Genomic DNA, 14,817 nt, shown 5'->3' with positions numbered 1-14,817 from the left:
CCGTTATATAACATTTATTTGCAGTATTATACATATTTCATTTGATAAAAACACTTATAATTGCAAAAAAGATATAGTCCAGAAGATTTGAATTCGATAATACCATATGCGTAGTAATATTGTAAATATGACCTCCTCGCTAGGAGTATTAGTCGTGGTGACTCCATGCTCGTGATAATAGGAGGCAGATATTGAGAGCCATTACATATGATACAGTCTCCTGGAATTTATTATTAGGTTTCCTCAAATTAAAAAGTCATTATTCTGGTGTCTGACTGCTCAGCCTGCAGTGTCTTGACATTATTTTTGACTTTTAAATGGAGTGTCCTCATTTAGAAGAAAGCGCAAGAATACTGGAACCAAACTTCAAAACAGAAAATAATCCACCAGAATTCGTCTGCTCTGGTAAGTCTTTGTCCTCTAATTTCATAAGTAGAAAAACGCTTGTTTTAGTAAGGTAGAGGTATCAGTTCGTATAATTTATCAAGGTATTTTTGTTATGAAAAAGGAAACTGTGGCTTATTTCTCTGACATGTGCTGAACTATTAGTAATTGGCAGCTGTGTTGACGATTTGGCTTTGTCAGCTTTGGCATCAGGAATAGGTGTTACTGAAGACGTCCAGCAACTATTCTGGTTCTGTCGTGCTCTGCAACCAAAAAGCTGCCGTTTTAGGACCCTGTTCTAAACTAAAAACAACATTTTCGAACGAATAGTTAGAAAATATTACGAGCATAACGTTGCATTTGGACAATGCGGGACAAGTTTGAATCCAAGATTTTAATTAAACAGTTTGCACACATGAGGAAGACATCAATTTTTTTTAAACGGGTGAATAGTATTGAGGTTAATGCATCTGGCAATGCTATGCTATGTTTATAAGCACTACTCACATCACATGTATTCACTTAGTACACCTTGTCACTCTTAGAATAAGCAGATACCCTCATCAAGAGGTAAAAGTCTATTACAGCCTTTAACACACTTCCTGCAATAAATGCTATATTTTTTAATGTCAGTACAATTTTTAAAAAAAACAACTTATGCTTGATGTAAACTTGAGGAATGTGGTTTTTTAGTCTATAAGGCATGAAATATGAAGCACTCAAATCACTGAACCAGTGAGATGATGCCACATAAATTGTTTGTTTATTGCATTTTTGAGAAGATGAGAGTTAAAGAAGTTTTAATGGATACAGAATGCAAATGTTGTGAGAAAATACTAACTGTAAAGAAGTTCATCGTTTATTTACACTTTAGAATTTAGTAAATGAACAAAATCAGGAGGAAAATGCTTCTATTTGAATATCACACTGCAAAATGATTGTGTGGTGATACTGTTCACCCTTGATGTACTTCACAGTTTGCAACACAGACAGGAGCCCATGGATCTGTTTGGCATGTGGCATTGTGAACTGTGGGAGGTGAGGTGTCAACAGCAACATTGCAGCATTCTGAGTATTGTAACTCATAATTGTGTCAACAGAAATTTTGGAGCAAAATTTGTATAGTGATGGCTAGCCTAATTAACAGGCAGCAAAATCAGTGCATTTTCAAGTGAATTCCATTATGAAGTTTTCTGTTTCTATAGTATAAGCTGTCAGCATTGAACCATTTTTATTGGGTTTTTTTATTCATAGGTATGTTAATGCTCATGCAAAAGCACACTTTGAGGAAACAGAAAAGCATCATGTTTGCATGGACTGTCACAATTATATGGCCTTCTGGTAAGCAATTTGTATTCAAGCAATAATTTTGATAATTTTATATGAAAAGGACAATGCAATTGTCATTTCAGCACTTTAAATTGTAATACTTGCTGCATATCTTTATTTCTGATGATGGTTGGAAAATTAATAATTGAAAAATAGTTAATGTATTAGATGATAGTGACTTTATTTGGTTAGAATGCTCCCAGTGTACAAAAAGATTTAAAACGGTTATTAAAAAACTAAAAAAGTGGTCATCTACAAGGGAGATAATTATGTAGTAGCCCTCGTGGTGTGGTAGTCTCCCATTTTTGTTGGCATGACTTGTGACATAGAACACTGCTAATAAAATAATGCTTTTTTCAACCAGCGAAATACATTATTTGTTTATCAGCTACACATGTGATGAATTTGTTATCAATGATACCTCTTCTGGGCATTTGGAGAAACTACGCAAATCACTTGAATCCATTCCCAAGCTTACACAGCAATCTCAAAAGTAAGTTGCATCTTAGAGCCACGAGCATTCATAGCTCAGAATTAAGTTTTCATTTGCTCCAGTAATATCACCGATTTTTCATGAAATTAGTTTTTAAACCAACAAACAGACATTACTAGAAATATGGTATTTTTTTCTTTTTTAAAATAAAATAAAGTTACATTAGTTTCAAGCTTGGCATGAAGCTAAGACAGTGCTCTTTGAAGAAGCAAATATTATAGTAATATAAATGAAATAAGAAAAGAAAAAACAGTTAACAGCATTATAAACATACAAAAAATAGTGCATGTGAAAAAGATTTTACAGAGAAAGATTTTCGCTAAAAATATGGTAGTGAATGGATAAATTTGTTGACATCAGCCATCATTCGCAATGTGTCCTGTTTGCATTTAGCATAAGGGTCATATGACTGAATTGTATGATTTTGTCAGTGTCCAGAAACATAGAAAGGGGAGAAGATGCAGAGGTTCTACAGATTCACTTGAAAATGACAGGAAAAGAAGAAAAAAGGTTTGTTGTAAGAACTAATTGTGATTTTACTAAAAGGCAAGAAATTTGAAGCTTTTGGCTCTCTTCTCTGGCTTGGTTTCTTGGAAGAATATGGGTACCTATGCAAGGTAATGATTAAGCGGGTACAGTGGGAGCCTGAGACAGTAAAGTTATAAGATTGAGGAATGGATGGCAGATGTACCATAAATTTCAATCTGTTGAGTGCACCTGTATACATGCCAAACCCACAAATTTTTTTTTAATCTTTACTTTTTTCACAAATAAGTGGAAATATATCCAGCTTGAAAGCTGCATCATAGGTATTTCGTCTCATTTTCAGCACATTGAGGGTGTGTACTTAACAACTGATCTGAATGCTTCATTTGTATGCATCTTTGATTTAAAAATGCAAACAGTTAACAATGTAATAACGTGAACAGTTAACATGTTAACATAGAGCTCATAGAAAAATTAATCAGAATCTGAAACATTTGGAAAAATCTGATTACAAGCCACATCACAGTTTAAGCTGCAGGGTTTAAAGCTGGAGAAAAAAGTTGTGGCTTATAGTTTGAAATTTATGGTAATCTTGAACAATAAAGATTGCTTTATCCAGGCTATTGTATAAATTGTGAATTTCTGAATGATTATATAATTACTTTTACAAACAGAAAACTGTTACATACTTTAAATTGTTGTTTTATTATTTTTGACAATCTAGGAGAAGAATAAAGAAATAGCTTAGAATATATTCCTATGATAATTTGGATATCTTCCATCAAAAGAATGATATTAGTAAAGGAAGAACTGAGGGAACAAAAGAGTCAGTAAAATTTACATTTTTCTTTTTGTTTGTTTACTTTAGGACGACAAAAAGCTTCAAAGGCCTCCACGAACATCAGGATTGCGTAATCTTGGAAACACCTGTTTTATGAATGCTGTGCTTCAGTCTTTAAGGTGCATGGTGCAAAGTAGCATCTCATTGGGGTTTTCTTGAGCAATAGGCATAAAACAAGATCAGATCCATTTTTTTACAGTTGCATTGAAAATAACCTCAATGTAGTGTATCATGCATTATACTTCAACGTTTTTGCATCTTTGTGAATGAAACGTGTTCATTATTGAATATAGTTTCTGAGATTACAATGTTTTCATTGTGTTTTTATTCTTAATAGGAAACAGCCATGTAATTTTGCTTGAACCTGTAAAGTTAGGTGGTTGATGTTTTAATAAAACCACACTCATCTACCTGATGTGTAATCTTAAGTCTTGATTCAAGAATGACCTTTTTTACAACCCTGACTGTCAGATATTTTGTTCTAGGTGCTCTGGTTCTCCATATTGTGTGTGTGCATGGTCATGTGTGAAGGTGCATTTGATGACTACCCTAAAAAGATGTGTAGTAGTGTGCCTTTAGGTATGTTGTGTATATCATCCAGCTGCAGGAGAATGGTGCTATATAAATGTGCTGTGTTATTTATTGTTATTATTGCCTTTTTCTCCCACAGCAATATACAACACTTCTGTGGCTACATCAAACAGCTACCTTCTTTAGAAGACAAAGCAGTGAAGATCAAAAAGTATAACCATGCCAAGAAGTCACGTGACCTGGGAGGAGAAGACTTGTGAGACATTTTTTTTGTCTTCCTGCTGCTATGTTTGTGCTGAGTACTTTGTGAAGTATCTTATGCTGGACCAAAAATTCTTTCACATCTGCTAGATTACATAGACCATTTGCTGCCAGTAAATAGTGTTTTTTTTCTCTTTTGAATCAAGGTCACTCTTAATTTAAGAGCACTACGAGACAGGTGAAATAGCTACTAAAGATATTGCAAAATTGTTAAACCAGTCAGGTTTCTTTTTGATTTGCAACAGACTGGTAGTTGAAGAATTGCGAAAGATCCTTGTAGCATTATGGCAAGGCAACAAGACCGCTATTTCACCGGAGTCGCTCTTTACTGTTATCTGGAAAGTGGTACCACGTTTCAGGTGAGTGCTCATGTTTCATGTAAGACCACAGTGTTGTTCACCATATTTACCATCATACATGTAGTGGCGTGCATGAAAGAGTTAACAAATCAGAGACTCTTTTTTTAAAGCATGCATGCTAATATAAGATTTTGCAATATGCCATATCTTTGTTTACTGGCTCATGATTAAGAACAGCTTTTTAGCCACTTTCTGAAGCTGTTGAGCACCATTTCTGCTTACTGTGTGTACTTCCATGCTAAGTTTGGAAATAATTTAAAGAGAGCGGATCATATTAATGACTAGAAGGTATGAAACTGATGCTATTCCCTGCTGTTATATTAGCATTTGATGATATGCAAGCTAAGGCATGTACCAGCTGTGCAAAAATAAGTGTTACGAGAGCAGAGTTACAGGAATGGTTTAAGTAAATGACAGACGCAGGCAATATTTATACAATGAATGCTTATTTCTGCCTGTACTACCTAGTTTTAAAAAATACTGGCGAGTGAAATGGGAAAAGTCATAACAAGATTCTCATAAAATCAAGTACAAATTTATCTATTAGATACCAGTCAAGTGTGGAATTAATGAGGTAAGAGTCTGGAAAGTGCATATTTTTTGGATAATGATGTAGCTTTCTAATGTTAACATTTACTTTGCCAAAGAATATAAGCTTGTATCTGAACAACATAGATAATTCAAGATGAAGAGGGAATCATCAAAAACATGAGAAATGTTAAAAGATATAAAATATAATCTATCTTGGCTATGGTTTTTCCAACAGAGGTTACCAGCAGCAAGATGCCCATGAGTTCATGAGATATTTGTTGGACCGGCTTCACTCGGAGTTGTTGCAGTTGCTGCCATACCCCACTTCCAATTCGCCCTTTATTACGCCAAAAGGCACTTCCACAATAGTTACAGCCATTTTTGGTGGCCTCTTGCAGAATGAGGTGCACTGTCTCATCTGCGGCATGGAATCCAAGAAACATGATCCTTTTCTTGGTAAGGATTCTGATTGCTCAGGTAGTGTTATGCATGGAGATGGCTATTATGAGCATGTCTTCAGTGTCCATTTAATCTAGACTTGGGTGATATTTTATTTTCTTGTTTTTTATTATGTGGTTTGACTGTAAAGATAGAAGTTTAGTATGGAGCATATGTTGTATGAGAAAGATATGGAAGATAATACCCATAATGTTAAATGGCTTAATTATCCAAATAGTGGCCAAAATATCTGTTTATCAGTCCTTACTAAAACACCAACAAACTACAAGAATTTAAATAGGGTAAAAAGAACAAAACCAAATTAACATGTCATAATAATTAGTACTGATAAACATAGCATTTAAAACTTGATGGAAAAAAACAGTCCATGCATTTTTTCAGATCTCTCATTAGATATACCAAATCAGTTTGCCATGCGTAGTGGCAAACCAAAAGAAGGCGAGCCTGTTTGTAGGCTGTCAGGTAAGCATAAATACATCTTTGGTAAGGAATTTGATGTACTGCTTATGAGGATAGTGCTTAAGCAATAAAGTTATTTTATAATTAGTAATTGCTTTTGTTGTACTATAAAACATTTTTATTGTCTGCTTCTATCTACAACAAGGAACTACCCAAAAAGTCACCCGCAATCACCCACACAGTTATGCTGCCACTTGGTCACCATTGTCAAAGGCACACCATGATTAGTGTTACATGATATAGATAAAGAAAGCTAATGTTTATTTGTCAGTCCTGTTCAAGAGCACTATCCCATTTGGAAAGCCAGTGATCTTGCCAGCAGTCTTGACCACCTTCATAAAGCTTTTTCTTGGGTAGATAGAATGCCGAATCACAGAGACATTACAGTCTTTTTTTATGTAAAATGTTTCGGTTGAAAGAAGTATTCCTGATGTCATAACATATTGTTATTGATGTGATTTGAAATAGAATTTTAGTGCACGAAATAAGCATAAAGAGTTGCTTGAAGAGGATTTGTGTAGTGACTTAAACTGAATTTATGTAACATTTTTTTCTTTCAGATTGTTTGCACAGCTTTACGGACGTGGAGGAGTTGGAGGAATCAGAGCTTTATTACTGTGGCAGCTGCAAACGGCGGCAGAAGTCCACCAAAAAATTTTGGATTAGACGACTACCAAATGTGTGTTTATAATGCTCCATTTTTGGGTGGTGGGGGGGGTCTATTTTCTGAATTTCTTATCTATTAAAAATCAGTTAGGATGTTGACTTCTAAGGGTATCTAAAATTATTGCCATTGGTTAGAGCTATTTAGTTTTTAATGATACTTTTTTAGGAGATCGGAGGTATCCCATAATACAGAATGCTGCTGAGAGACATTGGCAGTGCACATAAAATTGTAGATTAATAGTTTGGCATTATGTTATTGATACTAAAGATATGCTAACATGCATAAAACATCTTTCTTGCATCTGCAGGTCCTCTGTCTGCACTTGAAGCGTTTTCGATGGAGCACCTATTGTCGTGTCAAAGTAGAGACCTTTGTGGAGTTTCCACTGACAAGTCTTGACATGAACTGCTATGTCCTCAACAACTTGGTCAGTGGACAGTGACAGACCTTGGGTCAAAACTTAGTGGTGACAGACCTTGGGTCAGCACTCATAATGGCAAGAGACCTGTTGGTCCAAATTTTTATGCCTAAAATTGTAAAGACAGTAGTTGATGGCATTCAGTATTCCATGTTTCTCGTCTAATGCGACTCATTCACCTAGTTTTAAAAAAAAGATAAGAAACATGTTGGGCTTTGTAAATTTCTTCAAGAAAACAAAAATACACTATGTACAGGGTCTCTGGGTTGCAAGGTAATTGTATTCAGACAGTTTAACGTTGGAAGTCAAAAATCTTTTATTAGTTAATTATATTGTACATGGTGACACATAATCTAAAATTATCATGTTTTGTTGTCTTGTCTAGTACCATATTAGAAAGGAACATGCATATATCAAGGGATAGAAATTCATGTTTGATATTACTGCCATTTATTTATTTAATTGCACATGACTGGAAGATAGATAATAGAATAGATAAATTCTCTAAAAGTTCCTGTTGCGGACTATATCTGCATGTTTGTTTGTTTTTTTCAGTTGTTAGTATCCATGCTTGTTACTAAATATAGCCAGCATATCTGTTAAAATTTTTATCCTTTTTTTCCTTCCTGAAAGACCTTAAGAAAGCCCATTTAAGATTACTAATTTATGAATAAATTTACACATAAAGTGAGAGAGAGAAATTATTAATGCATAAAGATGATGGGATTGAGATTTTCTCTTAAGGTTATTTTCATTTAGTTTTAACATAAGTGCAAAAGCGAATTAGTGGAATATTCTTTGAAGATGCATAGAAACCTTAATTGGACTCATAGGTGGTTTATAAGACTCTGGGCATCGTAATGAGGACAGCTCTGTTTTATGTGCAACCACACCCACAGCCAGGAATACTTCTATGGCAAAACACTATGTATGTAGCTCAGAAATGAACCTTAGGCATTTGAAAAGTGCCAGCTCGCTATATAGATAGCATTCGTAACCAGAAGCACATCTTTTCTTTAAAAAAGTTCTTAGCAGATTGACTCATGTGCGTGTTACACAGTAAAACAAATGCAATACAAGATATAAGTATATATAAATATATGTATTAAAAAATGTAGTTCTTTCCACCAGAGGAAAGTTGGCACTGTTGTTGTTACATATTTCCACTTATGTGTTTTTTAACTGAAGCTCGAAAAAGCTCATACAAAGTAAGATAAAGAACTTGTGTGGAGTTGGATCACTTCTTATCCAGTCTCTCCACAAAGGTCTACATGTTGAGTGGAAAGTTATGTGTGAGTGAGGGTGAGAGATTTCACAGGTACCTTGGCATAAAACATTTTATAAATCGGTTCTCTGTTGCATTATTCTGTGTTAAATATCGATGGCCAATTCTTACATGCATACCAATATATATATATCTTTTCATGCTTGAATACTTCTGGTTATGTACATGCTATTCATGTCAAAGATTTTGTGTTTAATTTTTTAAACAAAGTACTATTTTCAATTATGTAAGAGGTTTGAAGGGGAGACTATCCTATATTTCTCTGATGAATTTAATTTATCTCTTTTTAATTTTCTCAGGAAGTTTGAAGGTCTAAAAAATAGTTACCTAAGTTTTTCTTTTGGCTTGACAGCATGAGACAAGGGGTAGTTCAGCAGGCAGCAATCTCTATGACCTTGCAGCTGTTGTGGTTCACCATGGGTCAGGGTGAGTGTGCTATACAAAACCTTGGGCTTTGAGCTACCACTCAAGATTCAAGAGGCCTGCTGTCTGTGTCTGTCTTGAATGTTTATATGCCAACATGAAAGTTTGAAAAAGTGCATAAATTGTTCTGATCAGAGGTTGTGTAGACTATAAAAATATTGACAAAGGACAGGAGATAGAATAGATCCCTTCATTAGAAATACTTCATCATTGGGAAATATTTGGCTTGATTTTTGTTTTTGTGTGTAAGGATTGATCCATGTCTTTCATGGTGGGTAACAATGCATTTTTTTGTGTCAAAGGCTCCCAAATTTTAGGCCTAGTCCCACTGTTGTGTCTGTCGAAATCAAGAGATAATTTGAACAGTTATCAGTTGATTTGGTGGCAGTTTTAATTGTTTATGGACAACTGATCCATGGTGCTGTGTATTCCAGGTATAGAGACTGTAGAAGGGAATGCTTACATTCAGATTCTACATATGCTTTGTGTATTTTCTCTCTTGTCTGATTCTCTGTACACAGATTATTTCATTTAAACTATTTTTGGTATGGATTTCAGTGCTGGATCTGGCCACTATACATCATATGCCATCCATGAAGGTAGCATTGCTTTTCTCTAATATTTTTTCATCCTATTTTTATGATACACTTTTTTTATCACCCACCCTTTAATTATTTTTTTTCATGTTCCTCCCTTCATACATTTTGTGCAGATGTAAGCTTTGCTTATTTTGTTGATTACAACATGCTAATTCACAAAATCTGAGTGAGAAGGTCTGATCCTTTCATGATAAAACCTTTTATTCATCAGTTATAACCTGCACATTGGAAAGATGTAAAATGGCCTATGGATAGGTTACCTAAAAAATTTTTTAGAAAGAAACTGAGCTATATTTTAGTTACCTGTTGATAAGTTGATGTTTATTTTCACTGGAGTTTGGCTAACCTTTTAGAATTAAGGACTTGAATCAAATAATTAAAAACAGACATTTTTGTGTGGCTAATAGTGCATACCAAAAATATTTCAGTATTTTAATTGTAAATTCTTTAAGTCCGTGCCTTCTAAAGCTTGTCCTTAAATATAAATAATTATTTCAAAAGTATGTGCAAAGAGATTAGATTTGTCACCCTTTATTTTAAAGAAAATGTTGCATTTGTTATATGAGTGAAAAAGCATCTTTCAAATCAGAAAGATGTTAGCTTTAATCTGACATTTTTCGTATGAGTTTAGATTTCATTGTGCAGATGTTGAAGCAGTTGACATTACCTACTATCTCTAATGTGCTTGTATTAGGGGATGATGTTGGTGTGGCAGGTCAGTGGTACCACTTCAATGACAGTTCCGTGACAGCCTGCGAACCAGAAGTGGTGCAGCGTTGCAAAGCTTACATCCTCTTCTACGTGCGACGCCAAGTCCGTTTGCCAGACTACCTCACATGTAATGGCGGCTCCGCCGGCAAGGCCAGCTCTAGCAAGCACAAATAGTGACATTGTGTGTTTGTCTGGACTTTTGCCTGTAACTGTTCACTGCATGTTTCAAGACCAATGCCACAAGATTCTCCACAATTTATGTCTTGTTCCTGCTGTTTTCATACATCAGCAAGTCTCAGTCATTGCTCAGGGGGGGGTGATTGTAATGTCTGGGAAAAATTATTCAGATAATTTTTAGGTAGTTGACAACTCTTTTCAGCATGGATGTCTTGGCATAATTCTTTTTTGATGGGTGATAAAGTACCATTAAGAAGTTGGTTTTTTAAAATAGGTATTTGGAACTGATTGAGGAGGTTTCATAAAATTATATCATGCTGTAACCATCTACCATGTTTTATTATTATTATAATTATTTTAATCGTGTAGAAAATTGTTGGAATTTTCCAAGCTATCTGTTGTGTAAAGCATTAACGGGCATTAAGAAACATGCAAACCTCAGTGACCTCTGCTTTTTAGCAGTTAAAAGATCGACCTGATATCTTGCACAAAGCAAATGGAATACTTTTTATGTGTGATAATTGTTCTGACTTAAGTATAATTACAGAGAAGTGCATCATAATCATTTACTGGTAGATTATAGTTTAACAGAATGTGCAAGCATACTAGTGAGTTGGCTGCAGAAGTGTTCATGCTGACGTGTGTGGCTTTTTTCCAGTGAAGGCTGCCATCACAAACATCATTCTCATTTCCAGCTGTTATCAGCTTTGCTCAGAATCACTTGGTATGAATTTCATAATTTTTTTTTTATTAATTGATCTTATACCTCCTAGATGGAAGATGCCAAAATTAAGTATCATACAGCTGTGCAGTACTTTGGGTTGTGCATCAGAATGGATTAATGAGGTTGATAGTAGTGGATTAACGTGCTGGAACTCATCTTTCAAGAGTTTCCCATCATATAGTTTTCTTTGGCTGCAGAAATGTCTTTTAGCTTGTTGAACTCTGCCATAAAAGCTTTCAGCCTTTCACTATGTGAAACAGTTTGACAACAAACAGTAGGATGACAAAACATTTTGACAACATACAATAGAATGACAACAACCTCCTGGAAGGTTTGCATGTTCTTGAAAGACTCAAACTGTAAAACTGCAATTGAAAATGTTCAAAATGTACATGTACTTTTCAGCAGGTTGGACAGTAAGTTGTTTTAATACAAAGGAAAAGTGACTTTGTGAACTGAATCGTGAGATCTTGCAGAATCTTGATCTTGTGTATACGCTGGTTGATTGGTGGCTTACTACTTAAAACCACTTGGAGATTTATTGTACATCCTACTTGGTCATTCTTGTCTGACAGTGAACCTGTGTGTATATTTTGTTGGTTGGTGTGTGGTTATGCCAGAAAAGAAAGGCTGAGATCTGTCTGAATGATGTATGTCTGTGCTTTGTATATATACATGGGTGTGGAAGATGTAGTAAGAAGGTGACCGTGCAATTATCAGAAACAAAAATGAGCCTACAGTCCAAAGTCATAGGTTTGGAAATGAAATATTTTGTCTTGCTTTTTTGTGAATGAGATATTTTAGATTTTACCTTTTCACTTAATCATATTTCTATCATGCAGCAAGTGTTTGAATTGGGTTGAAAGATTCAGTAGTTCTATTGACTTTACTGGAGCTTGACCCAGTGTGCAAGGTGATATCTATAGGAAATAGGAATTCATTTTTTTGTTCAGTAAAATATTGGGGGAAATATTTCAAGAAAGGATCTCTATGTGACCAGTAGATAAAAGGGAGACCACTTTGACTCATGCAATGTGGGAATCACTTGTAGCAGTCATTTGATGCATCACCTATGTCCAGCTGCTTATCTGTGTGGTAGTTTCATACTTGTGTAGTCCATGAAATCATCCTTTGGACTGAAAGAACCTCTCCAGAAGGGGAACATAAATGTATGCTTGCTTTCTGGCATAATACACCTGTACCTGTCAAGACATTCTTAAATTTACAAAATGTGTGTTCATGTATCAGCTGAGTTTTCTCTGGTATTGTTCATAGAGACTTTTTACTTTAAGGATTTTGGTTGAAATAGTCTCTGTTCTTGTGGGTGCTTAACACAAAGCCAGGATAATGTGAGGATTTAGAATGTACTTTGTATGCATATGCAAACTTCGGTTAAAATGAAAAACATTTTGATGTCAAGAGAGAATACATGAGATTACGACCAGGGGAAGGAAGGAAGAAGGAAAGAAATGAATAACATTTTGATGTTGAGAGAGAGAAAATATGAGGCTTTTAGTTTCTTTACACGATGTTCACTGCTCGGGCACTCTCTCCGCTCTCATGTGAACTCCAATTTCTAGTTTTCTTGTATTTCAAAAAGAATATATTTTACTTGGATCCAGCAGGAACAAAATGGGTTTTCATTTAAATTGATGGTGAAAAGCTGTTGATTGCTACAAGAATTGTAAACCTTTATTCACTCATAAGCTGTTTGAAAAAGCAGTTGGTGTTCTAAGGGCTTAATGCTTTTAACAAGTTGTTTTTGCTGGCCAGTACTTCCTGTAACTGTAACAATCTGCAGGTGGCGCCCTCTTTGTGATTAAGAAAACTTTTCCTTTCCCCACCACCTCGTCTGAAAAAGCTTTTCCCACTAGAGGTCTTTGGTGCTTCTTCATAACTATCACTCTTTTGTGATATTTGCTGAGATGAATACACTAGGGTTTCAGGACTGTTTTAGAATTGGCAAAGGGATGAGGGTAAATGTGGTTGTGACAGAATCATGTGGGGAATGCTGTGACACATTTAAAGCAGTGGTTGCAGTCCTGGGATTTTTCTATTAAACCTCTTGCATTTAGCAGCCCTATTCTGAATGGGTTTGATTTGTTAATATTACTTGTCATTGTGTGTGTGTGAATGACATTTCCAAGTTAGCAGCGCCGGGTATTTGACAAGTTATATGAAGTATATGAAGAATGGAGTTAACATTTAAAACATATCTTTGCATCATGTGAGCAGATCTCTAAGACTTGGTGTGTGCTTGTTCGTGCATAAAATTTTTTGTGAGTGCATGTGAGAGATGCTATAACTTTCCATTGGCTTTCACTATTGAAATAAGTAAGGAGAAATACACATTCTAGTGCCAACATTTGGAGAAAATAGATGTAAGGATTCAGATTGTGATGATGGATACTGACACAGGGTGCAATCTTCATTCCTGCTGTACAAGAGAGGATTTGGACATTGAAAACTGCAAACTTTGACCCATCCAACATTTTGAGGTCACCCTGAAGATCTGTTCATATGCCACACACATCTAATTTGTCATTTTCAAGTTGTTGACACATGTGATCCTGTTGTCTAAACACTGTTTTGTTTGTTTTTCTGATATTGGATCCTTTTCCTGTGCAAAAAAATTGAACTCGTTTAACACCTGGCTAAAAGTCTACATAGGATGGTTAAGTTAAAGGTAAATGCTTTTACTAAAAGTTCAAATGTGTTGCCAAACAGGTGGCTGTGGATTGCATGGGTTATGTCATTCTGAGCTTTGCTGCAGAATGCTCCTGAATGCCGAGTTGTCTCTGTTTTGTGGTGCATTGCTCACCTTGACTTGCTTGTTGTATGAAATGCCTGTAATGGTGTGCCAAGTGGGATATCATACTGTATAGAGACAAGTTGACCAAATGTTAAATAAAGAAGAGAGAAGGGTTTGTGCATGTTCATTGGCCAGAATGAACGTCCTGTCTTGGGTGCGGGTGTTGATATATCCACAAGTGAAATAACTTTTTTATTTTAGTTGGGTGGTTTGAAATGAGTGTACTTACCACTTTTGCTTCCTAGAATTAACATTAAATTCAAAGGTGCTAAGATGTAAAATATTTCTCCGAAATAAAAATTTTCTCCAGGTGCTTAGTTCAGTCTACTGCCCCAACCCTTGACAAATATACTTGTTCTGTTGCCAGTCTTCAACATATTGGCCATGCAAGAACTTCATCCCAACTTTCCAAACCCAGATCATACTATTAACTGAGAATTTAAGTGTCAATTGGTAGGGAAGGGATAAACTGAAATTATAGTGCTGCCAAACACCACAAAGCTCTTAAGACGAGTCATGCCCGACTGTGCTAAACCAAATTGCCAGTACACAATTGTCAGAACAAAGGTATTGCACACCAGAACAGCAAGCAATCATGCTAGCAAACTAATATCCCTGGACTGCTGGCAGATGATTGTTTTCCAGTTAACTGCTAAAACAAGGCATGAAACAAGAAAGTTTCCGGTTTATTCACATTTCAGATTAACTACTAAAACGAGGCATGATACAAGAAAACTTCCAGTTTAGTCATATTCTTTGTTTAGGCTCACCAAGACTAACAGCGGAGAACTTCGCAAGAGGCTGAGTGTTGGTCTTGGCAGACAGCAATCCACCTATACAGGTCCTTGTAGCAATGTTTACTCTGAAA

General features: G+C 35.5%; 1 protein-coding gene across 3 annotated transcripts; it reads left to right on the top strand.

Moving 5' to 3' along the window:
• Positions 1 to 132: 132 nt before the first annotated feature.
• On the top strand, positions 133 to 14,064 carry LOC112553615 (ubiquitin carboxyl-terminal hydrolase 3-like). 3 transcript variants are annotated; one of them, XM_025220956.1, is made up of 15 exons: positions 133 to 405; positions 1,362 to 1,422; positions 1,639 to 1,725; positions 2,102 to 2,206; positions 2,638 to 2,716; positions 3,561 to 3,652; positions 4,204 to 4,320; positions 4,571 to 4,684; positions 5,451 to 5,671; positions 6,056 to 6,136; positions 6,694 to 6,812; positions 7,108 to 7,227; positions 8,856 to 8,929; positions 9,485 to 9,525; positions 10,220 to 14,064. In XM_025220956.1, exons 1-15 carry the CDS (start codon positions 318 to 320, stop codon positions 10,408 to 10,410), a joined length of 1,590 nt encoding a protein of 529 aa, XP_025076741.1. In that variant the 5' UTR covers positions 133 to 317; the 3' UTR covers positions 10,411 to 14,064. The 3 variants fall into 3 exon arrangements, 2 of the variants coding, with proteins under 2 accessions (XP_025076741.1, XP_025076742.1); XM_025220957.1 differs by having other exon boundaries at positions 134 to 405; positions 10,241 to 14,064; XR_003097081.1 differs by lacking the exons at positions 9,485 to 9,525; positions 10,220 to 14,064 and having other exon boundaries at positions 7,108 to 7,296; positions 8,856 to 8,905.
• Positions 14,065 to 14,817: the final 753 nt, after the last annotated feature.

This window comes from Pomacea canaliculata, linkage group LG13, assembly GCF_003073045.1.
Source record: "Pomacea canaliculata isolate SZHN2017 linkage group LG13, ASM307304v1, whole genome shotgun sequence".
NCBI lineage: Eukaryota > Metazoa > Mollusca > Gastropoda > Architaenioglossa > Ampullariidae > Pomacea > Pomacea canaliculata.
This window is presented reverse-complemented; position numbering and strand designations above follow the sequence as displayed.

Excerpts from the sequence above, each read along its gene's own strand:
- LOC112553615 (XM_025220956.1), top strand. The coding sequence starts at position 318 with ATGGAGTGTCCTCATTTAGAAGAAAGCGCAAGAATACTGGAACCAAAC. Across the intron at positions 406-1,361 it reads ACCAGAATTCGTCTGCTCTG|TTTGCAACACAGACAGGAGC; the intron begins GTAAGTCTTTGT and ends TGTACTTCACAG. Across the intron at positions 9,526-10,219 it reads ATCATATGCCATCCATGAAG|GGGATGATGTTGGTGTGGCA; the intron begins GTAGCATTGCTT and ends TGCTTGTATTAG.